The sequence below is a fragment of the Malaclemys terrapin genome, chromosome 5, assembly GCF_027887155.1.
Source record: "Malaclemys terrapin pileata isolate rMalTer1 chromosome 5, rMalTer1.hap1, whole genome shotgun sequence".
Taxonomy (NCBI): domain Eukaryota; kingdom Metazoa; phylum Chordata; order Testudines; family Emydidae; genus Malaclemys; species Malaclemys terrapin.
The window spans coordinates 118,394,563-118,420,535 of record NC_071509.1 but is presented as its reverse complement, the minus strand read 5'-3'; the positions used below and the strand labels follow the sequence as shown (position 1 = coordinate 118,420,535).

Below are 25,973 nucleotides of genomic sequence, written 5' to 3'. Positions count from 1 at the left end.
CATTCGTTTATAAGCCAACCCTGCAAGATGGTTAGGTAAAAATAGCAAAAAACTGTAAGACCCTTTCATAAGCCGACCCTACATTTCAGGGGTTGGCAAACTTTGGCTCCTGGCCCATATGGGTAAGCCGCTAGCGGGCCCAGACGTTTTGTTTACCTGGAGCATTCACAGGCACTGAGCCCCTCAGCTCCCAGTGTCCGCAGTTTGCCATTCCCAGCCAATGGGAGCTGCGGGAAGTGGCACGCCACTTCCTGCAGCTCCCATTGTCTGGGAACGGCAAACCGCAGCCACAGGGAGCTGAGGGGCTCCGTGCCTGCAGACGCTCCAGGTAAACAAAATGACAATGTATTAGATATTCAATTCAATGATTCCATAGAGTTTAAAATCATCACATTTTGGTGTAGACCCCTTTATAAGCCGACCCCCGCTCTTTGATGCGTCACTTTTTTACCAAAAATATTCAGTTTATGAACAAGTATACATGGTAGATAGTTGTAGGACACTCATTAAAAATTCATGTTTGTTTACTCTTAAAACAGGCTCCAATTTATTTTTAAAGGACTACGGTCAACCTAAAATCCAGCCTATTTTTAACAATGAGTTAAAGTTTCCAATACTATACCTACTCTCTAGTATCCCTGTAAAAAACTGTGGTTTTATAGTCCTATTTTCCAGTGCATTTGTCTTTTCCTTATGGTATGAAAAACCCACAGGAAAAATAGGGGAAACTGGCTGTACAGGTTAAACCAAAAAAACCTGACTATTTACCCAGTGTAGGCACATAAAAAAAAAAAAAAAATCTTTCTACTCTCTTGTTCATAACAATCTCACATGTACCTTGTAGAACAAGTAACGAAAATTACTAGACAAACATGACTAAACTTAAAGGGACACTGTCAATTTAGTCAATTTTAAAAATCTAATTTGAACTTAAGTTTGTGTTAGACATGTGTAATTTACTTTGAAAGGATTTTATTTATTGGCAAGTGAAGAGTACCCATTAAGGCCACCTAAATGAAGTTGTCATCAGTACTTACACAAAGGCAGAACCATTGCACTACAACAGACTTCAGTACCCTATGCTGCACTAACCTCAGCAAAGGACCTCTTTGCTCATATTAGTGGTATATCCTTATCACTATCAAAAGCTTTAAAAAAAGAAAAAAAAGAAAAAAAAAAAAAAAAAGAAGATTTTCCTAAGAATTCCCTCAAAGTGGATGGGACCAAAAAAAAAAAAAAAAAAGCCACAAAAAAACAACCAATCCTCCAAATATTAATGATTAACCTGTTGAACTGGAGATAGTTCACCTCCCAATGACTTCATAAATATCTGCTTCAATTACCTTTGGTAAATGAAATAACCAATCAATCATTCATTCATTTTCTGATATAGCTGTAAAACTAATCTGAAAAGTTTTCAAAATAAATCACTTTAAAAATGTCTAGTGTGTACCTTCTAGAAATGAAACCTACATCTCTCTCGGAGTTGTGAAGAATATGTATTAAGGTTATAACAACGACAAGAATGCACTTTTAGGTAGAAATCCATGATTAAATCAAGTGTTCCTGACTAGCAACTTAAATCATGATTTAAAACAAATCCACCCTGGTCGGCATATTAAACCAAAAGCTTCTTATTTCTCTCTCTCTTTAAAAATAAATAAATAAGGTCCTGCAACATCAGTCCCTATAAACTACTGACGCTTGTGCTGTTGTACCAAGATAGGAAATAGTGAGCAACTGCGGATAATTGTTAAATATCGTAACTTAAAAGCTACCTTAGTCATTTAGAAATGGGTGCAGCTGGGCAACTTTTGGGTAGCCTATTTTGAAAGCACAGTAGCTGTATGAAAATTGTTACACAAGCATGAATGAATATAGCCCAGATACCATAATGCTAAATCCAAAAAAATAACTTTGTGGCATGATGTTTTCCCTCATTAATTAAAAAAATGACTCTTCAATTTTGTCTGTAATTATTTTTTAGTCAGCAGCTATCTCAACACTCTTATCCCAAATGTGTTAAGAAGCTTGTTTTACCATACCTGGAAGACAAGCCAGACAGAGCTTTCTTGAGAATTTCTGGAGTGCTGTCTGTTGATGGGGGCACTTCTGGAATATCTGAATCATTTCTGAGATCTAGATCTCCACACTTTTCACCCAAAACTACATCCTATGACAAAGCACATAAAAGAATATTGTTTAAGCTTCCAGAAGGTAGTATATGCTTAATCTCAAAGATTCATTTGGCTGGTGACATGGAAATACCTGCTTCTAAGAAAATGTAAATGGCAGATCAGCAAAACTATAGACTTTTAGGCAGAGTGAAACTTGGCTTACTGACTATGTGCTTATACAGTTCATAAGAAGGTAAATTATTCACTTGCTGTGATGGTACCTGCCACCTTCAAGTAATCTCACCCTCAAGGCTCCTTCTCTGTATCCATAAATTTCTCAGACACATCTACATACACTGAAAAATTTGCAATCTAACTCTCTAGCTGTGACCAATAATCAGCTTCTTACAGATGACAGGTTAGCTTTCTAAAGACAATATTCTTCCCAAAAGAAATCAGTAGTAGTAGTGGCTTATTTATTTTGGTTTATATACTACAAGAACACCCACATCTTTATCCAAGGCTCTGAGGATCAAGGTGCCTTACTTCCCTGGAGCAAGTCCCACTTCAACAGCAAAAACAGAAGGCACGCAGTCAGTCTCTAGCTCAGCATGTCCGCTATCTTTCTGACCTCATCCTCTCACATCAGCTACACACAATTTTGATTCCATCTTGCCAGCTAGGATTTGTTCCAATGCCATAAACAGAGGGATCAAACAAGCATAGTTCAGTTTAGCTACGCTTTCTTAAAACTCCACTCTAGTCCCCACCTTCCCTATCCATCTCTTCATTTTCCCTTCTCTCCCCCACCTCATAACTCCACCAATCTTACCCACCTTCCTTCCTCCTTTTGTCCCATTACCTTCCTATCCCTCAATCTTACCCCAAAATATTTCTTTAAAAACCCCATGCTGGCAGTGACAGGTTTTTCAGCGGTGCAGAAGAAAGGGAAAGCTGAGAAATGGGAGCTGCAAGAAGGGAGAACAGTTTACACAGATCTTCAATGTCATATCTGGTTTCCCATTCAGTTCTAACCCCCATCTTGTTTAGGAACTTCCCATCCTTTCCCTTCCCCACCTTACAGAGAGAGGGTGGTAGTTAACCGAAGCACCAGTCCTCATCACCCTTTGCCCACTCAATAGGTGGCTCCCCTGCCATATCACTCTCACCAGTGATGTTATATTAACTAGGATTGTATTATTTGCCCTATCTGCTAAAAGCCTGCACTAGATTTGTAAGCAGTGTTACGTAGCCATGTCAGTCCCAGAAGAGCTCTGTGTAAGCTTGAAAGCTTGTCTCTCTCACCAAGAGAAATTGGTTCAATAAAAGATATCCGCACCCACCTTGCCTGCACTAGGTTTCTTATTTATATTTTGGTAGTGCCTAACAGCTAGTAAATAAGTAGATTAGACAAAGGGTGAGACAAAAGAGTGTATAACAGAGTGACGTTTGGCAAATGTTCATTCAGTTTGTGTTTAGCCCTTTTCTAATGAATAATTCTTGACTGGGTTTTGGTTTGTTTTACGTCATGTTTGTGAACAACGTTTATGTTTTTCTATACACCAAGGCCAGAGGACAGAGTAGTTCTTACATGGGGAGTTACTAGATTTATTGTGGAGAAAAAGTATAATCAAAGCAAGTTCTTTAATCTATAAGATTTCTCTGGTAGCTGTGAAAGAAACCATATATGCCTAAAGTGGTTACATTCTCAAAGTTATCCGAGGGATTCTCCACTTTACAGTATTCTATAATAGGTTAGCAAGTCAGGCCTAAAATTTATATTGAAGGTTAACAGGCTTGCCTAGCTTTAGGCAATATTCTAACTGCAGTGATCACTGCTTGTGTACGTTTCATTAAATAGCAATTTAGTTATTCATTTATCCATCTCTACAGCTTCCAAAAACATGGCAGTTCACTTTTAACAAAGCATTTAAAAACTAGAAAAGGTTTAGTCTCAGGTTAACATTTTCAGAAGTACCTAGATGGCATAGGGCTTGTCTACATGAACACTTAATACATGGCAAGCTAAGGTGTAAATCTACGTCACATTACCTTGCTGTGCACTAAGGCCTTGTCCACACTACACACTTTTGTCAACAAAAACTGTGGATGTGTATGCACTGCAATGCTCCTCCGGCCGATTAAACTCTCCTGCTATGCCAACATAATAAAGACACGTTGATGAGCAGCATAGAGCTTTATGTGACCAAGTTAGAGCAACGTAACGTTAGTGTAGACACTGCGTTTGTTTATGTCGCCCTCAGTGGCCTCTAGGAGGTATCCCAAAATGCCCATCATGACCGCTCTGGTCAGCAGTTTCAACACCGCTGCCCTGCAGCCAGATACAAAGGCATGCACCCCGCCCCTTTAAAGCCTCAAGAATTTTGAAATTCTATTTCCGGTTTGCTCAGCGTGGAGAGTTCACATAGCATCTTCCCAATGACCATGCTGGCTTTCCGCAGCAAACGCACTCCCGTCTGGAATACACCACAGTTTTTTGATCTGTTGAGTCTGTGAGTAAAGGAGGCTGTCCAGACGCAGCTCCGATCCAGCCGTAGAAACTTTGCTCTGGCATAGAGGAGAAGGGACACGAAAGGGGCAAGTAGCAATGTTGTGCTGAGATCAAGAACCTGAGGCAGGCGTAGCAGAAGACAAGGGAGGCCAACCGTCTGTTCTGGTGCAGCACTGAAAAGATGCTGCTTCTACAAGGAGCTAGACACCATCCTCGGTGGTGACCCCACCTCCACCACCAAGAGCCCCATGGATACTTCGGGGACATTGGAGGCAGTAGCCAGCAGAATCAACGACGAGAACCAAGTGGTGGATGAGGAGATTGAGCTAGAGGAGATTATGGGACAGGCAACAGGGTGTCCAGTGGTGTGGTGAGTCAGGACCTCTTTAACTCCAAAGGAGTCTAGCCAGTCTCAGTATTCCGGCTCTGACACACCAGAAGCAGGAGCGTGGAGTTCCGGGATGTACTCAATTTGCTTTGATACTACATAGTGACATGAGGTACAGGCGTCTTATTTTGTTACTTGGTGCACATGGGAAAAGGGATAGAAATTACCAACACTAGGTACTGTTTCCATCTGTTCCTCATTCCCCTGTGCATCTACACAGTGGGGGTCCTGAAGAAAAGTTTGTTAATGCACACCGGGATTTCCTGGGAATCCTATGTAGAAATCTCTAGGAAACTTTCATGAAGGTATTCTGCAATCCTCTAACAAAGGTTCCTTGGCAGAGCTGCTTTGTTTCTTCTCTCATTGTAGGAAACTTTGCCACGCCAATCACTTCTGCAGAAACCAAAGCAGCACACAGGCGAGCAGCCTATGGACCTGGTCTGAAGCTACACACATGCAGGAGATGCACCCTTGCATCATTGGTTACCCTCAATAGAGAGATCTGCTTCAATCACCCAGCCTGTGGAAAATGGTGCCGGTATTCAGAATAGTGTCCCTAGGCGCTTGTAGTGACCCCCTTCTGAAACCACCAGATCCTTTTTCCACATCTTGCATCTTCCCCCCAGGCTGACCTCACCATGTTGAGTGCTCTCACCATGCTGCATATTTGCCAAGGGAAAGCAAGAAAAAAGTTACAAGCACCCTCTATGATTCAAGACAGAGTGCACTCACAATATTGATTTTCTATTTTTTTTTTTTTTGCTTCTGTAGATGTGCCCTTGAGGGCCAGCGAAGACAGGGGCAGGAGCGAATAATAGAGGAGCATGAGTGGATGATAAAGCTCATGGAGGACCAAACAGAGATGCTCAGGTCCCTGACTGCGCTGCAGTTGGAACATGTGTGCTTGACTCCCCCTGCAGCCCATACAGAACTGCTTTCCATGCCCTCGTCAAACTCTCCACAAACATGCCTCACATGGTGCCAGCCCATCACGGTACCCTTTGCACTTCACCCCTAGGGACCAGTTCCGTAACAGCTGGATTTATACACAGCTGTGAGAGCCTCATTTGAGAGAGTGCTGCTCAGTGTCACGTCCCTGGCAGGAAATGGAAATCTGTGTATTTCTGTTTAATAAAAATGTAGTCTCAGAAATAGCATTCTTTATTTGTGTCCTACGCATGGTGGGTGCAGCAGAAATTCATACACAGTAGCAAATCAGCACATAGGCAGACTATGATTAAGGCTCAGGCAGCAATCTGTACAAGGGTCATTCAAGATGGCAAGTAAACAATGACTGCCTGAATTCATCACAGAAAGACATTTCTAGGGCTCATTGTCAAAATGCTGCTTCAAAGCCTTAAAATGCCCCCTGCTGAGCCCCTCTGCGTCTGGGTGCTCAAAATCAGACACCAGGCGATCCACCTCAATGCTCTACCCCTTGGGAAACTTTGCATAACATTTTTGAAATTCAGGGGGAAGAGTACAGCAGGCTGCTGTGACCATGGGAATATTTTCCTCACTGAAGTCTAATCTGCCAAAAAGGCAGCACCAGTCATCTTTTAATCTGCCAAAAGCACATTCCACAGTCACTCTGCTCCTGCTGAGATTACTGTTGAAGCTCTCCTTGCTGCCGTCAAGGTTTCTTGTGTAAGACTTCATGAACCACGAGAGTAAGGGGTAGGCTGGGTCTCTCAGGATCACTATGGGCACTTCCATATCCCCTACTGGAATCTTCTGGTCTGGAAAGAAAGTCCCTGCATCCAGATTTCTATATAGGACAGTGTTCCTGAAGATGCATGCCTCGTGCGCCTTCCCTGACTAGCCCGCGTTGATGTCAGTGAAACCACCCCAGTGATTCACCAGTGCCTGCAATACCATTGAAAGTAACCCTTTCTGTTGATACACTCCATCGCAAGATGGTCTGAAGCCAAAATTGAGATATGCGTGCCATCTATCATTCTGCCACAGTTAAGGAATCCCATTGCTGCAAAGCCATCCATTATTTCCTGCACATGGCCCAGAGTCACAGTCCTTCACAGCAGGAGGCAATTAATGGCACCACAATGCAGGGGCAAGCTCAGCACACAGTTCCAGGAAAGCAGCTTTGTGCATCCACTGCCTGCCATCCCATACCTGCATCACGACCCAGTCCCACCACTCAGTGCTTGTTTCCCGAGCCCAATAGCAACAGTCCACCGTGTGCAGCTGCTTCATGAATGCCAACATTAATCCTGAATTATTTCTTTCCATGGCACACAGCAGGGCAGGCACCACAGATTAATTTCTAGATTTGCAGCTCATGAAATAATGCGGCTGATCCTGCAGTGTGTTCATAATGCTCATCACAAGACTGGAGAGCAGTGCAGGATCTGTGCTTTCAGACACAGATGGCGGGCGCAAAGTTTACAGGGGCAGTTGAAAAATGGTACAAAATGTAGTCAGAAGCCCATGGAATGATGGGATGGAGAAAACTGCATCATGGGGCAATGAGTCTGCCCCATGATGCACTAGGGTCTATTCTCAGAAGCCCTAGTGGCAGACGGTGACAATTTGCAGTGGGATAGCTACCTATGGTGCACTGCTAGCGCACCAACTATGGATGCACTCTGCCAACACAAAGAGTGTTGTGTGAACATGCATAAGTAATGTAATTACAGCGGTTTATGATTGTTGATGTAACTTAAGTCAACTTAACTCTGTGGTGTAGACATGACCTAAGTATCCACGTGGATCCTGTTGTCATGCACTAAAAGTTCTACAGTGTGCTTTGATCTATGCTGCTTTAAGTCCCATTATCAAAGGTCATGTAGAAGCCTAAGTACTACTGACTTTCACTGAAATTTAGGCTCCTAAGTGTCTGTCACTTTTGAAAAAGGGAAAAGGATGTCTGTGTGGATACCAGAGAGTGGAACAATCCCCTATTATTAGATTGGACTGCGAGTTGTGTCCAAACTCCATCCCTTACAATAGAATAGCAATAAAGGCAAGTATTGCCAGAATTTGTGAAGACTAAAATTACATGATCTGAAGAAGAGCTTTGTGGAGCTCAAAATTCGTCTCTTTCACCAACAGAAGTTGGTCCAATAAAAGATATGACCTCACCCACCTTGTGTCTCTCATAAGTTTGATGTTCTCTGTCTTCAGCTCCTTAAACCAGGCAACACATCATTTTAAGTGAAAAAGTGAAGGAATCTAACTCAAGGACCCATTTTTCTTAAGGCTGCTGTAGCAAGACAATTAACTGTTGCAGCAAAAACACAAGCCAAAATTCACATTTGGTAGGTAAAGAGTTTTTCAATTAATTTTTAAAAAGGTTAAACACAATGCTGGGAAGAGGAGAGTAAAACTCTAGAAGACACTATTAACTGATATGGTAGATAGAGACTTAAGAGAGAAGTACAGTATTCAAGGAGGTTAACAAAGTTACCGTATGAAAATCTCAGCATCATCAAGAGGAAGCAAGATGTATTTTTCAATATAGGCATGAAATAAAAATAAGATACTGTGATAAACCCAGACCAGTTGGGAACAGTAGAGTAGCAGAAAGGAGATATACTGGCCACTGGATAAGTAGTTTTCTGTTCCCTGAGTGACCAGAACAGGGGCTGCTCCAGGCTAATAGACCACCTGACTCCAATTAACCTGCTAAGAGTCAGGTGAGGCAGTTAAGCACCTGACTCTAATTAAGGCCCCTCTGATGCTATAAAAGGGCTCACTCCAGTCAAACCAGAGAGCAGAAGTGTGCGTGAAGGACTAGAAGCAAGAGGCGTGCAAGAAACTGAGAGCAAGTAGGTATACTGCTGGAGGACTGAGAAGTACAAGTGTTATCAGACATCAGGATGACAGTCCAGGTGAGGACAAAGAAGGTGTTGGGAGGAGGCCATGGGGAAACAGCCCAGGGAGTTGTAGGTGTTGTGCAACTGTACCAGGAGGCACTCTAAACAGCTGCAGTCCACAGGGCCCTGGGCTGGAACCTGAAGTAGAGGGCAGACCTGGGTTCCCCCATACCTCCCAACTCCTGATCAAACACAGGAGGAACTGACCTGGACTACAGCCCCTACCAGAGGGGAAGGTCTCTGGACTGTTTCCTGACCCACAAGGTGAATCTGTGAAGCGAGCAAATCTGCCAATAAGTGCAGGACCCACCAAGGTAGAGGAGGAACTTTGTCACAATACTCACAAATATGATAAATGAAATCTAATTTAAGAACGTAAACTCCTCCAGAAAGGTAATTTCTTCTGTGTTATCTAGCACTACAGGCCTCCATGGTGTTTTAAAAACAAACATTAACTATGCAGTGTGCATCCTACACCTAGTTTACTAGATCAAGCCATGCTCTTTTCAGGAATTTAGAAGACTCACTTCCAAATGCTGGACACAATACATCAGAGGTTCTATAAACAGAATTACACTACTCTTGGTAAATCGGGTAGCTAGGGTTGTTCAGCCAAGAAAGTAGCTACTTTGATCAAACAGTCTTGAGGTCTGCGGTTTCATTGCTTCAAGTTTCTTATCTCCATAGTTTTTTTTTTCTCTCCCCCCCCCCCTATATAAAGTCTGTTCGCATTAGCGGTACTTGGAGAAAAGTGGCAATTTACTTCCATTGTTTGAAAGGAAAACTTGGATATCATCTTGTGCTTGCCTGCCTGTCTTTTCTTTCAAAAGTACTCAACCCTACTGTTTAGCTGACATTATTTTGAGTTTGTTGAAACAGCAAGCTTGACTTTCTGAAGTATTAAGCACAGATGCTGTGATGCAGGCAGAATAGGTGCCAGTTCATGCAAAGGCCCCTAGGCCTCATTGAACACTGACAAAAGCATAGCTAGAAACTCACCTGTGTGTTTCATATTGTTAAAACAAATGTTAAACTATAAATGTTTAGACTTTATGAAATGCTTGTAAATTGCTACATGCATTAATCTGTATCCTCTATTAGGTAATAAAGTGTTTGCTTTGTAACACTAAAAGCGTTTGATGTAAACCTCCACTGTTAGGAGAGAAGCATTATCAAGTGTGAAGTACTAGTTTACTAAAAAAAGTGTCATCTCCTGCCCAACAAAAGAATGCCTATAGACATCAGACAAGCCTTTGTGGAACATTGGTGGATTACTCCCCACCAAACACCCATGAAATGGAGAGTACACAAACCCTCATCCCATCAGCTTGAGCTCTGGGGGAAGGGGATAAAAATCCCTGTCAAGAAAAACTGATCATTATGCTCCTTGGAATATGGAGAGGACAATATTTCTATGCATAAGGAAGGGATCCCCAAGCTATTTAGCTCAGGTTAGCCCTAAGTGACATACAGAGCTTGTATATTATAGCAGCTTCTACTGTTTGAAACCTAAGACTGTAACTCATTTGTATGTGTACATTTACCTGCTTTAAACCTTGTAAATAACTTTTTATTTTCCTAGTTAATAAACTTTTAGTTAGTTTAATATAGTTTTGGCTACAAGCAGTGTCTTTGCTGAGAGATCTAAGGTACAATTAATCTGGGGTAAGTGACTGATCCTTTGGGACTGGGAGTAACCTGAATATTATGATTTTTGGTATAAGGGACCATCTATCACAAAGGCAAGCTTGCCTGGGTGGCAAGATAGACTGGAGCACCCAACAGGACTGTGACTCCATGTTAAGGCTGTTACAATACATAAGAAGTTCACACTTGATACCTGTCTGGAGTTTGTGCTCTGCTTCTTGACAGTCTGCCCTGAGGCTGGCACTCAGTCATGAGCCACTCCAGACAGCTTGACAGAGGCTACCTAGCTACAGGTAATTAATGCTGTGCTGCATTTTTTAAGCTCTTGGTCAAATTCGTATTTGTGGTGAAAATGGCTTGCTACAGATGTCAAAATGCTATACAAGCCATTTGCATTTTAAGCCTGTAGCTTATCTGACTCAGACACTTCTGGGTGGTTTTTTCAAAGCTTTATTGCTTCTATTGTGTAAAGTACAAATGGTGGAAAAACTAAATCAAATCCATTTAATTATGCTAAAGTTTAAAGTAATAGACCCATCTAGTACCTTAGCATTTGATTGTCAGCATTTCAAAATTGGAAATGCATCTAGCATAGTGTAAAAATATTAGATAATAGCTTAAGTAATGAAATAAAAGTATAAGACAAGAGACAGGGAATTTTTTAATATATTAAATGAGACTTCTCTCAGTTGCTTGTGTTCCAACTGCACACCTTAAATACTTCTCTCATGCTGTTGACCTGAACAGTGAAAATAGCACTTTTAGCTGAATGATGTACAGTAAGTTTCCTAGGGAGGAATACCTTCCATAACCATATTATAACTCTAGGGTGTGTTTAAAAAAAAAAAAAAGCCAGTAAGAATGTCAATTGTGTATTTTGTAGCAACTGAGGGCTTTTGAAGACAGAGACCTTTCTGTCCTTCATAGGGGGGAAATAATGTATTCAATAGGGCACAAACTTATCAGACAGATCTGGTTAAGTTTCTAATTACAACCAAGCCTGTACCCTTCACGTTATATGACATGCTCCATATCATGATTTTTCATTTGCAGCCCTCTTAGTGATGATCTCAACTCCCTGGCTAGAGATTTCCAAAAGCAGTCCCAAACTTGCAGGAAGAACCTTTTGGAGTACCTCCATGCATAATTTATCCCAGAATAACCATAAGTCATGAATCCATCATCCCTCAATCATTTTAGGAGACAAATTTTTGGATCTGTTCTTTAATAGCTTACTGTCGCCTACATCTTGAAAATATGTCAGAATGGTTACATTAACTAGAATGCATTGTTGAAAATGAGGCTTTTTCTAGCTTTAGCACAAACGCATGTGGGTGGAGATTCCACCTAGACTAGATGATACCAGTGCCACTGAAGATATGGAAACTAAAGGCAGAAGAATGAGCATTTTGTACTGGAAATGGTTCTTCTGATTGATAGAAGAATGAGTTTTAGTAAGAGTGATGACTTGGTACATGGAGCAGTTATCTGGCAGATCAGTGAAGATTAGAAAGTCTCTATGAAAGTTCATAGACATTAGGAGTTTCCATTCTGAACAAAATCCTCTTCACATGCCTGCAATTGTATTTCATGTCTAGTGCTACCCTCACATCCCCTTAAAAGGGGGTGGGGGGCTTAAATAGAAGTGGCCTGATTTTTCAGAGGTCCTGAAGACCCAAGCTCCCACTAATTTCATTGTTCCTGTAAGATAGGGTGACCACCTTTTCAAAAGGCAAAAGCAGAACACATACAGGAGTCCTGCCCCCTCTGTTGACCTGCCCCATTCCTCCTCCAAGCTCTTGCCCCCTAATCCCCTCTTCCTGAGACCCCAACCCCTGGCCAGACCAGAAACTAGGCCATGGTAAGAGCTGCCCAGAGAGCACGAGCCACTGGGGAGCCCGTGTCCCTGCCCCCCCACAGTGTGGGCACCCCACAGCAGCCCAGGCTCCCTTGGTAGCTCTTACTACTGTCCAGCTCCTGCTTCTGGCCTCACCAGGGGGAAAGAGGATGAGCAGGAAGCGGGGCCTCATGACAAGTGGGGGGCAAGACCCACCTCACACTCTCCTTTACTCCCACCGGGAAGAAGCTGGCACCATCCATGAGCCTCTGGCATGTGCAGAGCAGTAAGTCAGTGAATCCGGCACAAATGCTGTCCCAGAGTCATTCATCTCAGGACTGGTACTTGAGCTCTGTATTTCAGGACTGTCCCACCCCAATTCAGGATGGGGGCTTACCCTACCTTGAGATGGTCACTAACAAGCTATCTGAAATGAATTTAGGCATAAATCTATGTACCAAGTAAACAAACATACTACATCTTGTATGTGCTGATCAAGGATTTTTTTTGAGATTTTAATAGAAAGTTAACCCAGTTCCTAGCAGTATTAAAAGGCTGAGATTGACATTCCAAGCTGTAAAATAAAATTTGTGAAAGTCACAGCAACTGAAGGGGTCCTGGTAAAGAAGACTATAGAAAAACTAAGTTTGTGAGGTATGCAGGTTGCCATTTTTGAGTTAAAAAAACCATGGTTTGAAGTCACTACAATTTGGTCAGGATTACTGGTGGTAGATATTTCTACTTTTTAATCCACTCTTTTATATTAAGGAGTGTCATTTTAATTGTAGACTTCTGCTAAAGAACCCAGCCCTCCTTAAAAGGGACTCTCACAGCTGCCAAAATGATTCCTCTCTAAGTGTCTCTGCACTGCAATCAAGAGGTGTGACTGCATCATGTGTATGCATACTTGTACTAGCTTGCTAAAAATAGCTGTGTAACTGCAGCAGTGTGGCCTAACCACTCGAGAACAGCGTGGATTTAAAAAAATGAATACATGTTTAAATTAAATACAGGTTTGTTTGTTTTTTACAAACAAATAAAACTAAATTTAAAATTGTCAACCTTTAAGGCCTAAACTTATAATTAAAATTTTTAAATATAAATAATACTAAGCAGTACATTTGCTACCAAGATTTGAAGAAAGTTCCATTAACTTAATGGTTTGTGTCACTCACTAAGTGCCTAGAATCAGAGTATGTTAAAGTACTAAACCAGCTTTTGCCAACAATGGCCTCTTCTGCAGGTGCAGAGAGAATATTTTCTTCATTTCAGTTTATTCAGCTAGCTCAGTTCAATGATTAGTGTATTCACAGTCAAGAAACCAACTGGGCATAAAAAAAGGAGCTTATTTTTCTCTTCAAATCTATGAATAAAAGCTACATGAGAGAGAATGAGATTACTAGTTCCACAATCTTGAAGGATAATGATGACCAGAAAAAATACGTTCAGCTCAATAACTACAGATGATACTTTAATACATCAGTTTTAAATGAAAAACTTGTTTTGATAAACGTTTTCTTATGTATCCTGAAGACTTATAGTTTTAATTTAATAAAAATTAAATGTATTGTGCATTAAATTTAATTTGAATTTCCAAATAGTTTGATACAAATCACACAAAAAAAATCAACCTAATATATAAGAAATGCATCATTCACTGTTTTCTAACAAATAGAATATAAACAGTAAGAATCTGAATAAATGGATATCAAGTTATATAAGTGCTTAAATAAGTGTGTAGAATAACTAAATTTGGTTTTGTTTTTTTGCTAACCAGGATGATAGCCTAAAGGCTAGAGTTAGTTGTAAATCAACATGTTTTAATGGTTATCAATGCAAATCAACCTTTGTTTAGGAAAATAACTGAAAAGTACAAATGCAAATCATGATTAAAATGGACTATTTAAATTAAAGTTTCTACTTGCTGATTTAAATCATGATTAAGATTGCTTTGATTTAAAGCGATCCACTCTGCCTGAGAACAATCCCATCTGGTACCCTGGGTACATACTTGGGGAGTTAGCTTATGCAGCCACAGCTATACAGCTTTCTCAAAAAGGCTACAGAACAGAGGTAGAAGCTTCTTTAGGAGAAATACGTAAGTGGCAGCTTACCTTAATTCTCTTTCAAATTAGTTTTTCCTTTAATTACTCAATCAAGGAAGTGTTTCATTTATAGGTTAGGTTGATTCATATGTACAATCTTATAGTGGTGTAGTATTCTGCATATGCATGGGTAAATAGTGACCCACAAAGTCATCTAAGTACAAGATGTAAGGTGATTGAGGCAAGGGTTTTTGTGTAACCAGACCTCATTTAGTGCTTCTTTCAGTACATTTTTCAGTACACAGCTAATTAATCAGGTAACACCATGCCCCTTGGCTGCTCTTTTTATGAATGAGCTTAGTGCTAATATTTCACACATGCAGTGTGGTTTTCCAATGAGAAAAAGTCAACACTTCCACTTCAATTCTAGCCCCAGCCATTTGTGCAAAACAGCTGTTCAGAAAGTTACAAGAAATCATATTTGAGGGTGGTTGTTTTTGGAAGGATTGTTTTGTTTTAATGTAATGGAGACGGTTTTCCCATTTATTTTCAAGAAGGGCTCAACTATAGTTTGATTCAAACTTTCAAAAACCCCACCAGAGAAATCCTGGAGAGTTTCAGCTTGAAAATAAAATTAACAGGTTATGACTAAAGGATTGAAAGGTAAATTAATAAGCACCTTAATACAGCTGTCACTCGAATTTAAGCTATAATTTATAAGAAAACAGTATTTTAAAAAAAGGCCTCAGCATTCTCAGGAAAGAGACTATAATAATGAGCAGAACAATAGCCTCCGTAGAAGAGAACAGTTATGGGAACATACCACTTGGTGTAGATCTAAGATGTGACTTTGTAATATCATTGGATGGCATTGGTCAATTTTGGTAATCCCTTATTCAAATTCAGATCTTCACAACTCCCTTCCATTAACTATTAAACCCCCACAAAAAGAGTCAGTGATAAAGATAATCCCATATAATCTGCCTGTGTGTTTTGAGAAATTGACAGAATACTTGACCTTGAAGGGTAAAGCCTAGTCTACACTGCCACTTTACAGCGCTGCAACTTTCTCGCTCAGGGGTGTCAAAAAACACCCCCGAGCACTGCAAGTGGCAGTGTAAACAGTGCACCCGCACTGGGAGCCGTGCTCCCAGCTACTCCCCTCGTGGGGGTGATTTTTTTTACAGCACTGGAAGAGCTCTTTCCCAGTGCTGGTGCCGCGACTACACAGCCACATTAAAGCGCTCTTGCGGCAGCGCTTTCACGTTGCTAGTGAAGACATACCTTAAGGGTGGTGCAGGGAGTGAGATTTTCTTTGCTTTTATGAATAGTATTATCCCAGCATCTAGGAGCCCTAGGCATAGACCATGACACTACGGTGCTAGGCACTTTACCACACAAATACTGTTGGACTGTATTACAATTTTCAATGCCTCATGACTCCCCCTCCAACTGCCTTTCTTGCCACTCCCAGGAGTGAGGAGCCACAGTTAAACACTGATCTAGAAGAAGCCCTTATGAGGTTCTATTTTCAAGGCTGCCAGTATTAATCTTCAACAGCCTCAAATATTACTTCAGTTCTACCAATGAAGAAGTCATTTTACTTATATTTTCAAAGCCAGAAACAGATAGTGAATCTGAATTAGTAATCTGGAATTTTAACTTCAAATCCAGATCAGATTTTCAAGTCCCACCACACCCACCTGCCCACCACACACACACTTTCCTCACAACCCCCAACACAGGGGCCTGCTGAGTTTGTGAGGAAATGGTCAATGCTCTATGCTGGGAGCTGGGTAAAGCTGCCATAAGTTAAAGCTCCCAGGGTCCACTCTAATATATTTTAAGGAAAGCTCCACTTCCTGGGGCATCTCAGAATTTAAGATACTTAAAACCCCTTTTCGTCCCTTTCGCTTGGAATGAGCCTTCTCTTCTGTGCCTCCTGTCAGTCACAGCACACACCCTGGTCCTATGCCTTTCTCTCAGCAGCATTTGGAAGCATGATAGCACTAGGCTTCCACTATTCACTGCCCAAAAATCTTAGTAACGCAAAGTGAGGGTCAGTAAGAATGTATGAAGAGAAATGATGGTATAGCATTGTGTTGTATCCAACACAACACAAAAAATGGCAGATTTTCTTAGGGGTACGTCCAGTTTGTTTTGGTTGCCTACTGTCAGCATCAGAAGACAGGCACAGTTGGACAGAAAGGTGTGGAAGATATTACCTTAACTCTCTATTCCCTGATTTTCAAACACATCTCCCTATACATGTGGAAATCTATCAGTGTCATTCAGCCTCACATGCAGCACAATCAGTGGGTTTTTTCCCCCTCACTTCCAACAGGATCATTTTCAGCCTCATATCAACATCTAGTATCCTTGCTCCTAGCAGGCAGCACTCTTCTGTTCCCTGAATCTGGTGACAGTACTGTCAATTCTTCAGAGTATGGAGTCCCCAATCACACAGATTCTGAGTATGGAGTCCCCAGTCACCTAGTTCTTCTTGGTGTTTTGTTCTCTCTTGCAGTCCCCTATACATCATCCTAATTTTTCCTTAGGCTCCAATCCCCAAGTATCTCCATCATGTGTTCCTCTCTTCTGCAGGGGCTGTCTTTCTTGGTTTTCTTCCTCACCACACCATCTTCTGCCTGTTTCTTCTCATTCACTAGTTCAGCAAATCTGTTACTCAACTGGATTTCACTACCACTAGCTGGTCTCTTCCTCTGCCTTGTCCTCAGGGTCATTCTTCAAATGGATCACCCTCTTCTTCTGGCAGAATGCCTTCCAGTTCCTTTTGTTTGCCAGGTGTCCACAAATATTCAGAGGTCTGTACCACCTCTGCTCTCCTCTCCTGTATTATACCTTCAAATCCCCTCATCTCCACTGCATCTCTAATCCTTGGATCTTCTCTGCCATGAGCTGTTCCAGGTGACATTTCACACATACATAGCTTCTGTCAGATATGCACTCAAGAATGATATACATCCCACAGCTTCTGCACCTAACCATCATCTTTGTCTCCTCTCCTCCTTGGGTCACTTCTACAGCTGCCTCAGTAACCACTGTCTTTCTTTCTTTTCTAGGAATAGGGTTAGGAAGAGGAAAGAAAGGGGGAAGGGGGGGGGGGGAGAAAAACAGAGTCCCATAGAAACTCTACTGTTAATTGCTAGCTGTGCCAATGTTCCCCAGAGATTGGCTTTAAAACCTAGCCAAACTAGGTCAGCACTGCTCCCATGTTACAGGATATCAGCAAGCACTGAATCAAGCCACAACCTGGAAGAAATCACTGCACCTTCAAAACACAAAATCACCACTATCCTCTCAAACCAAACTCCCACAGAAACACCACTGTCCAAAGAGCTCCACAGATTTCTGTTCTGTTTTATCTTCGATTTGTAGATTTATTTTTGCTAATGTGATAGCATTCTGTAGCAGAACTTGCTCAACAATTATTTGAGCAGTTGCCTAACAGTCTCTAAGATTAGACATTAGAGATACAATTTGTACAAGCAACTATACTATAATAACCTTGTTTTTATTCAATATGGTTTAAGTATGAAGAAGTACTTTTGTTTTCATATTATTTAAAACTGGAGTTCTCCAACTGTGGTCCACAGAGCACTTGCTAATAATGCACAGAAAGCTGTCTGGTCACATGGTGCTGGCTACTGTCAATTCTAGTTCGCAGATTACATTAAAAGAGGAAATAAATGTTAAATACTTTCGTAGTATTAGATTGCTGTAATTGCTACAGGTATGTTACATGCACATAAATGGGAGAGAATCTGGCTGGCAGTCACAAGTGGGAGAGGAGGTAGTTAACTAGATACTCTGTTAAATTTGAATCTAAACTATGAATGTTTGAGAATCCCTGATTTAAACTATTAGATGGGGAATTCTGATGTATCCTTGGGGGGTGGGAATGGGGAGGAGATCAAAGTCAAATGATTCTCCTTCCCTACCCTACACGATTTTTTTTTTTTTTTTTTTTTTAAACTCAATGTGGTCAAGTGCAAATCTTTCTGTTTATGGCCCCAAAGAAGTCAGGAATCACACAAGGTTGCAATGTAAACAATGGCAGTGTGAAATCCCTCTTAGATCAACAATAAAGTAGTCTAACAAGATTGTGTTAATTTGACTTATTTTATCAGACAACCAACAGCCATTTGTGGCTTATATTGTCAAGGTTTCTGGATAAAGCCATAGTTATGAAACAATAACAATAAGGATGTTTGGGTGACCCTAAATATCTCCATATTTTCAAGTGGTTTTGGTTGAAATGTTTTTAAAAATGAATTAACTTTGAATTTCCAGACTTTCCAATTTTTGGTTATTGGGGGTGAGGAGAATTATGTGGAAATTTCAACAGTCTCAGTGTTTTTTTTTAAATCAATGTGAGTGATAGTCTTTAAACCTCAACTCCAGGTTTTACCCAATAATTTGCTTTGTTTTTTCTAAATATTTCAAAAATGATAGGCGATGGCAACTGTCATGCATGAAAAACGCGTGCCTCCCTCTTTCTCCTGCTTACCATGGTCCAGGCTGCCATATATTTCATTGCATTTTCTGCTTTCATCACTACCTGGAGAAGGGACAACATAGACTCTCTAAAAGACTTAATGGAAACCTGTGACTTTCTGTGTGATATAGTCCCTGCCCCACAGGGACAGGGGAAGGATGTGACAATAAAAGTGAGGGTCAAACAGATAATAGAAAGACAAAAATGACAGTTGTGATGAGTCCCCGCGTCATCTAAGCACACCAGGCTACAAACTTGCACACCTGACTCCAGACAAGAGGCACATATTAGTGTTTGTCTTTACTGCATTGTTAGATTGAACTGTAAACACTAGTTTTGCCCCTACACAGTCTTCTGTCCACACTAGTCTCTAGCGTAGCTAACATGGTGCTTTAAGCTGTCAGAATGGGCTGGGTTGAAGCTCGAGCACTCACCAGTTGCTAATCCACTTACTCTGTCTAGTTTGAGTGGTGTTTGGCAGTGTAGTCATACTCTCACTTGAGCTAGGGTAGTTAGAGTGGAGTAACAGGAGCGAACTGAAATGAAGCAAACCCTTCAAGCCCTTCTTAGGCTTTCCTTAGGCAAACTGGGGGGGGAGGGGAGGGGTTAGTTTGTTTTTATAAGATACCCGAACCCTAAACAAAATTTAGGGGATTATAGGGGTCTGCTAAGCAGACCCTGTACAGCAAGGTTCATAATTCACCTCGGTTCTTTCTCCATAGTACAGAGGTTAGGGACTGCACTCCCTTATTTAGGGCTGCGCTATACTAGAAAACTAGATTGACCCGCCCATGTATCAGGGATGTGAAAAATCCACAACCCTGAGCAACACAGTTAAGAAGACCCAAGTCCCCATGTAGACAGCACTATGTCGACAGGGAAAAAAAAAAAAAAAAAATCTTCTATGGACCTGGCTCCTGCCTCTCGGGGAGGTGGATTACCTATGCAGACAGGAGAACCTCTCCCATCAGTGTAGGTAGCGTCTACACTGAAGCACTGCTGTAGCATTTCAAGTGTAGACAAGCCCACAGACGCAGACATCAAGCACCTCATGAACGTTTAATTAGATCTCAACACGCGCTGTATTTTCCCCCATTCCAGAGATAGGGGTACCTTTGGCAGGTAATACCTCAGTAACACTCAGTAGCAGATACATGAATAAAACCCAAAACTCCTGCAGTGAAACTATTATACCCTGCTCCCCTCCCTACCACATTAAGCATTTAGCTAACTGAAGCGCACACAAGAAATACTCTCGTTGCTGTGGCCTTTGTACATTCTGCTAATGCTAGAATGTATTGTGGGCACAATAAAAGTGCTCCTGAACTTGTAACAAAAACGATTTCAGGGAACAACAGAGACATTTTTCAACTACTTAGATTAAAATAAATTTTAGCAGACAAAGGAATTAAAGTATTACCACTCCACCAGCATTAAGACATAAGTGTTTCAATGCTTGTCCTACACTCCAATGTCCTGCAGCACTTCTATTTTCTACTTATATTCCACAGATATCAAAAGTCACATCAGGCTATATCCTGGTACATTTGGCCAGATATACATAGGTTTAACATCTTGACTTCAGAACAAGGTACTATGAAAACAACAAATATCAAAGCTTGTCATTTCTTTCAAGTTTTTAATACCTTAAATATACAGACCAAAGCATCAGAAGAGGCCTCTTCTATTATGAATACAGGCCTGCAAACCCTTACTTGTCTGAATTAGCACTACTACTGTAAGTGGTCTCATTGCTTCCCACAAACCAACATGTCAAGGACCGGGACCGTTAGCTGTATGGAAGGGGTTGCATGCACTTTGAAGGACTGGATTAGAATTCAAAATTATCTTGATAAATTGGAGAATTGGTCTGAAAGCAATAAGATGAAATCCAAAAAACCCATATACAGAATCTTCACCAATCCCTCAGTGTTGAGGGTGATCTCTTCCACAGGTTTTTATTTTCTTTAATGGGTCCTTTGGTGACTGAGGAGCCCAAACCTTGAGCCGCAAACTCATTGCAGGTGATGTTGTAAGGCAGGTTTGGGCCATGACAGTCGTCTTTCCTTTCTCTTCTGGCATTTTTCTGTGACCAGGGCAATGCAATTTTCCTCAAAAGTGATCATCCCTTCTCTGACAAGTCTTCACCAGTTAGCCCTGACCTGGGCTACTGTCTCCCAGTGCGTGGCCTCAACGCCACATTTCTTGATGTTTGTATTAAGGGTGTCTTTAAAGTGTTTCTTTTGGCCTCACTGTTTCCTTTCTTCTTTAGTAAGTTGGGTGTATAGCAATTATGTTGGTAGGCATGCATCAGGCATGAGCTCATAGTGCCCATTCCACTTCAGCTGGTGCTAGATAATCAGGGCCTCAATACTGAAGGCATTGGCCTCCGTGAGGACTCTGATGTTAGTGCAGCGATCCTCCCAGTTTATGTTGAGGATCTTCCTGAGAAAGTGCTGGTGCTGGCGTTCCAGGTGTTTTCTATAGGTCACCCAAGTCACGCAGCTGTAAAGGACAGTGGGGATTACCACCACTTTGTGAACTAAAAATCTAGTGTATGTTCTCATGTCATGGTTATTGAACACCTGTTGAAACAGTCTGCCAAAGGCAGGGCTGGCACAGCAGATTCTGTGCTGAATCTCAATATCTGTGTCTGACTCTACAACTACAGAGTATTGCACTTACAAAAGAAAAATCAAATGCATAAATACAAAATGGAGAATAATTGGCTACAAAGCAATACTGCAGAAAAGGATTTGTGGGTGACAGTGGATCACAAACTGAATGAGTCAAAGTGATGTTGTTGCAAAAGGCAAATATCTATCTTTCTGGGATGTAATAACAGTAATGCTGTAGCTAAGACATGGGAGGTAACTGTTCCATTCTGCTTGGCACTGGTGAGGCCTCAGCTGGAGTACTGTGTCCAGTTTTGTGCACTGCACTTTAAGGGAGAGGTGGACAAACTGGAGGAAGTCCAGATGAGAGCAAGAAAAATAAGTTTATTTTTTAAAAAATGACCTATGGAAAAAGGTTGAAAGAATTGGGCATGTTTAGAAAAACAAAAGAAAGCCTTTTGGGCAGATTGCTACAGATTCCCAGTAAGTCATTACTTCATTTAGCTTTCTTCTTGGCTTACACCTTCAGTTTATGCTACCCAACACTGACTCTTTTTGAATGAGTTATGTTTGTTTGTTTTTTTTCATGATTTGCTTGCTAATATTGTTCAAGGGGACAAGTGAAAACAAAAACACTAGTCAGTTTCACTGTCTAGTTCACCTACATTAGAAAAATGCTGGGATGTTTGGGTTTCAAACACTGAATGTTTAAATCCAAAGCGGTTTTAAATTACAAAAAAACATTTACACAACTACTGTATTTTTCAAAATTAGAGTGTCCTTTTAATTTTAGTCATAATGATAATCATTCTGTTTTTTAATCTGTTTTAGAGTGGTGAACAAAACTGCATCATTTGGGGGAAGGGGTAAGAGTTGCCAATATAATGAACACTGCTACACAGAGACTTAATATTTTGAAAACTTTTTTCCCTCAACAGAAATGTTATACTGTAAGTCACATTAGAGTCCAGAAGTAAATGTTTATCAGAGTTATAAAACCATAAAATATAGAGAGTTGCCATGGAAGGGCTGACAACCTTTAGCTAGGGCAGGTTCAGTAGTAAATGTTTTTCTTCCTTCCCAACACACCAGGTCAATACATCCCTGAATTTGCAGTTTATGTCTCCCAAACTACTTTATGCACTGAAGCGGGAGGAGTGATTAACTGCAGGAAACAATCCGCCAGGATGAATGAAGACTGCAGGTAGTGAAGGAACCACCGACCGGCCTCTTGCTGTAGAACCAGAAAGGAGCTGAATACTCTCCTAAATCAACTCTCAACCTCTCAGGCCTGCGTGGAAAGAGGCAGGGAGAGGGACCATGGAAGAGCAGGGAACCCTTACCCGCCCCACCAGCAGTGCACAGACTTTAAGGAAAGGTGCCAGCTGGTGCAAATTAGAGTGTGACCCTGTCATGACTGAACAGCAATTTCATAATTGGGGGGGGGGGTTAGGGAGGAGATAAATCTCCTCCTCCTCCCCCCATCCCAGGGTAAGGTGATGTGTGGGGGAGCAGGGAGAGCGGGTGTAGGAACCACCCTTCCCTTTCACCATCCCCGCCCCCGGTACAGCCAGCAGGGCCGGCGGGGAAAGGGGCGCGGTGGCTGCCAGGCGGAGGGAGCGAGCCGGCCGGCCAGAGGCCACGCAGAGAGTCACCTCGCCCCTCTTCCTTCCCCCGCCCCCGCCGGGCCGCGCCCCCACGCTCACCTTGTCGCCGGCACTCCCGCCGCTCCGCCCGGCGGCTCGGCTCCTCAGCCCCGCCATGCCGCCGGAGGGTCCAACGGCCGGGGACCCGCGCACGCCCGCCAGCCCCGCACCCCGAGACCAGAGCCCGGCCGCCCCACCGGGGGGTGCCTCGGCCGCTCGCCCCGCGCCTCGGGTCCCGGGGGGAGCGAGCGCTGGAGGGGCGCGGCCACGCAGGTGCGCAAGGAGCTGCACGAGCCACCGCGGGCGAGGGGCGCGACTGTGTGCACGAGCGGCTGCAGCCTGCTTCCAGCGCGACGCGACCCGCCCCGCCCCTTGTGTGAGGTCACAGGCCACGCCCAGGCCCTAGCTCCGCCCCGGCGCAGCGAGGAAGGCCTTGGGGTGGGTAGCTGGGGCTGGATCGGGCAGCGAGCTCGGGATGCTCCCTAGGCCCAGATGCCCCTAGGCAGAGGGGAGGTGGCCATCCTCCTCCTGATAGACTTCTGGGCTGTCCCCCTCCCACAGCTGGGGCAAGAGAGGGGCATATTCCCATCCTGCCAACCAGCACAGGTTGGCAGGGACAAATCTGCAGCACAGATGGGTCACCGGGGAAGAGGTTTGCATCTTTTAGCGTTCATGCCAACAGAGCCAAATGTCACACTGCAACCAGATAGTGAGCACGCAGCTGAAGTTGCCTCCTGAAAGTGCGGTCTTGCTACTGTACAGCCCCAAATAAGTTTCCTGTACCCACCCCCTGGAATGTGTCCAAAACATCCCAGCAATAATAGAAGGGATAGCACCTCTGCAATGCGTTTTCACTATGCAAGAAAGTAGGCTCTTGCCTCCCTGGACCTAGGCTGTAGTCATCACATGAATTAGCAGGGTGAAATAGGAAGAAACAATAAATTTTAATTTACCCTGACAGGTCATATAAAAACCTATGACCTACCATATCTTCACTATGATTTTAACTCACGTTAACTATACTTAACTTTTTCATAGTGAAAAATGATGCCTAAAATATGATGACATGAGATTAGTGCTTATAGTAGTTGAGGACACTTCACATCCTACTTGTCCAGTTTGTATAACAGTCCTACTGAGTCCTGAAAAATATCAGAACAGGTAACACTTCGAATGCAGAAGAATAAATAATGCTATGTACATAACCCATTAGCATTGTTAATCAAATTGGTACAAGGGTGGCCAATTTTTTTTTTAAACATTCTTTTGTACAGTAGCTAGGGAGATCTTTGGAGGGAAAGTGTATAGAAGTGCTGAGTATTCTTATTATATAAGCAGCACCGTCATTACAGATTAGTATACTCTATAGATTCACCCATCCCTCAAAAACTATTGCATAGCTCCAGGCCACTCATTTTTCAGTTGCATGATCAATAAAGCTTTCTAACTATTCCCTAAACACATTTGAACTGAAACACACTCTGCTTTGTACAGGGCCATCTCCAGTTCCTGTCTACCTTAGCTCTAGTAACTTCGGAATAGGATGCTTGCCGGCTACTGTGTGTTCTAACTCTAGTGGTGGAGTGGGGATTCACATATGGAAGTTTTTACTGCAGTGCTGAATTCTGTTCTGGCTGCTAGGGTAGGTACTGAAGTTCTGCATGTGGTCCCTATGAGAGGCTAGATTAACCACTGTTATTTAAATATTTATTAAATGCACTTGTGTCCCATCGTGCTAGATGCTATCCAAACCCAAAACGAAGACTTGTTCATACCATAATGGGCTCATAATTTGAAGGAAAAAAAAGTGCCATACAAAGGAGGAGGAGAGAATCAAATAGTCATGTGCTTTTAAAATTCAAGCATCATTGATTCTCATCTGCCCTGCACCCTAGCCTCTCTTAATTGGATGATCTCTTAAAGACAGACAGTGTGATACATGGGGGTCTTGCAGGAGAGATTATTGGCCTTCAAGGAAGTGTTCTATTCTATCCTGTACGCACAGAAGAAGTAGAGACCTTTGTGGGTGAAGATGACAAAAGACATCTGACTGGGATGATTTGCTAACTGGATGTGGTAGAGGATGACATAAGAGAGTCAGCAAGCAGAGGCAAAGTTGTGAAGGGCATGAAAGGTGAGGACAAGAAACTTGAAGTGGTGAAATGGGGCCACTAGAAAGATTCCAAAAGCAGGAAGGTGATATGATCAGAGCAATAAACTAAGAATCTAAACAGGTTTATTTTATATGGGATGGATGTGAGAGAGAGAGCACGCACACTCAGGGCTGAGAGGAACAGGTTACAAAAATCAAGAGAGCATGGAAGGAAGGTCTGCAGGAGAGTTTTGATTGTCTGAAGCTCAGAACCATTGGTGATGTCCTAAAATATGAATGGAAACTGTTTTGTACAGGACAGAGTGGAAGAATATTCCCCCCCACCGGTAGCTATTTGGCATTTGCTCCTGGTATTTGCTGCAGTGGTGAAAGAAAACTTTAAAAAGTGGAAAGAGTAACTCTTACACCGCCCCCCCCCCCCCCCACCATTTCATAGAATCCCCTCAGGATAACACTCAGCACTTACACATTCAAAAGCAACTGTACAAGCTTTAAATGCAGTTGCCTCCTCTGTAGGAAGCTAAACTACTTCACACCAAGAGTCCTGATATGATGTTGACGTTTCACTAGCTTTACCATGAATGAGGAGAAAGAAGAAATAGGTTAGCTAAGAACTTGCATTTGGTTAGAAACAGACAGATGATGGGAAAACAATCTTTCTTATTCTACTTATTGGCCAAATATGATATTGGAGCCAT

The 25,973-nt window shown here is 42.2% G+C and overlaps 1 protein-coding gene across 1 annotated transcript in view; it reads right to left on the bottom strand.

The window, feature by feature from the left end:
* CDS1 (CDP-diacylglycerol synthase 1) overlaps window positions 1-23,487 on the bottom strand; it is a 54,100-nt gene extending 30,613 nt beyond the window's left edge. The window contains exons 1-2 of the mRNA XM_054031003.1: window positions 23,223-23,487; window positions 2,046-2,173 (exon numbers count right to left, since the gene is read on the bottom strand). Coding sequence (XP_053886978.1) covers window positions 2,046-2,173; window positions 23,223-23,279 — 185 coding nt within the window. The 5' untranslated portion in view covers window positions 23,280-23,487. The remainder of the gene's footprint in view (window positions 1-2,045; window positions 2,174-23,222) is intronic.
* Window positions 23,488-25,973: the final 2,486 nt, after the last annotated feature.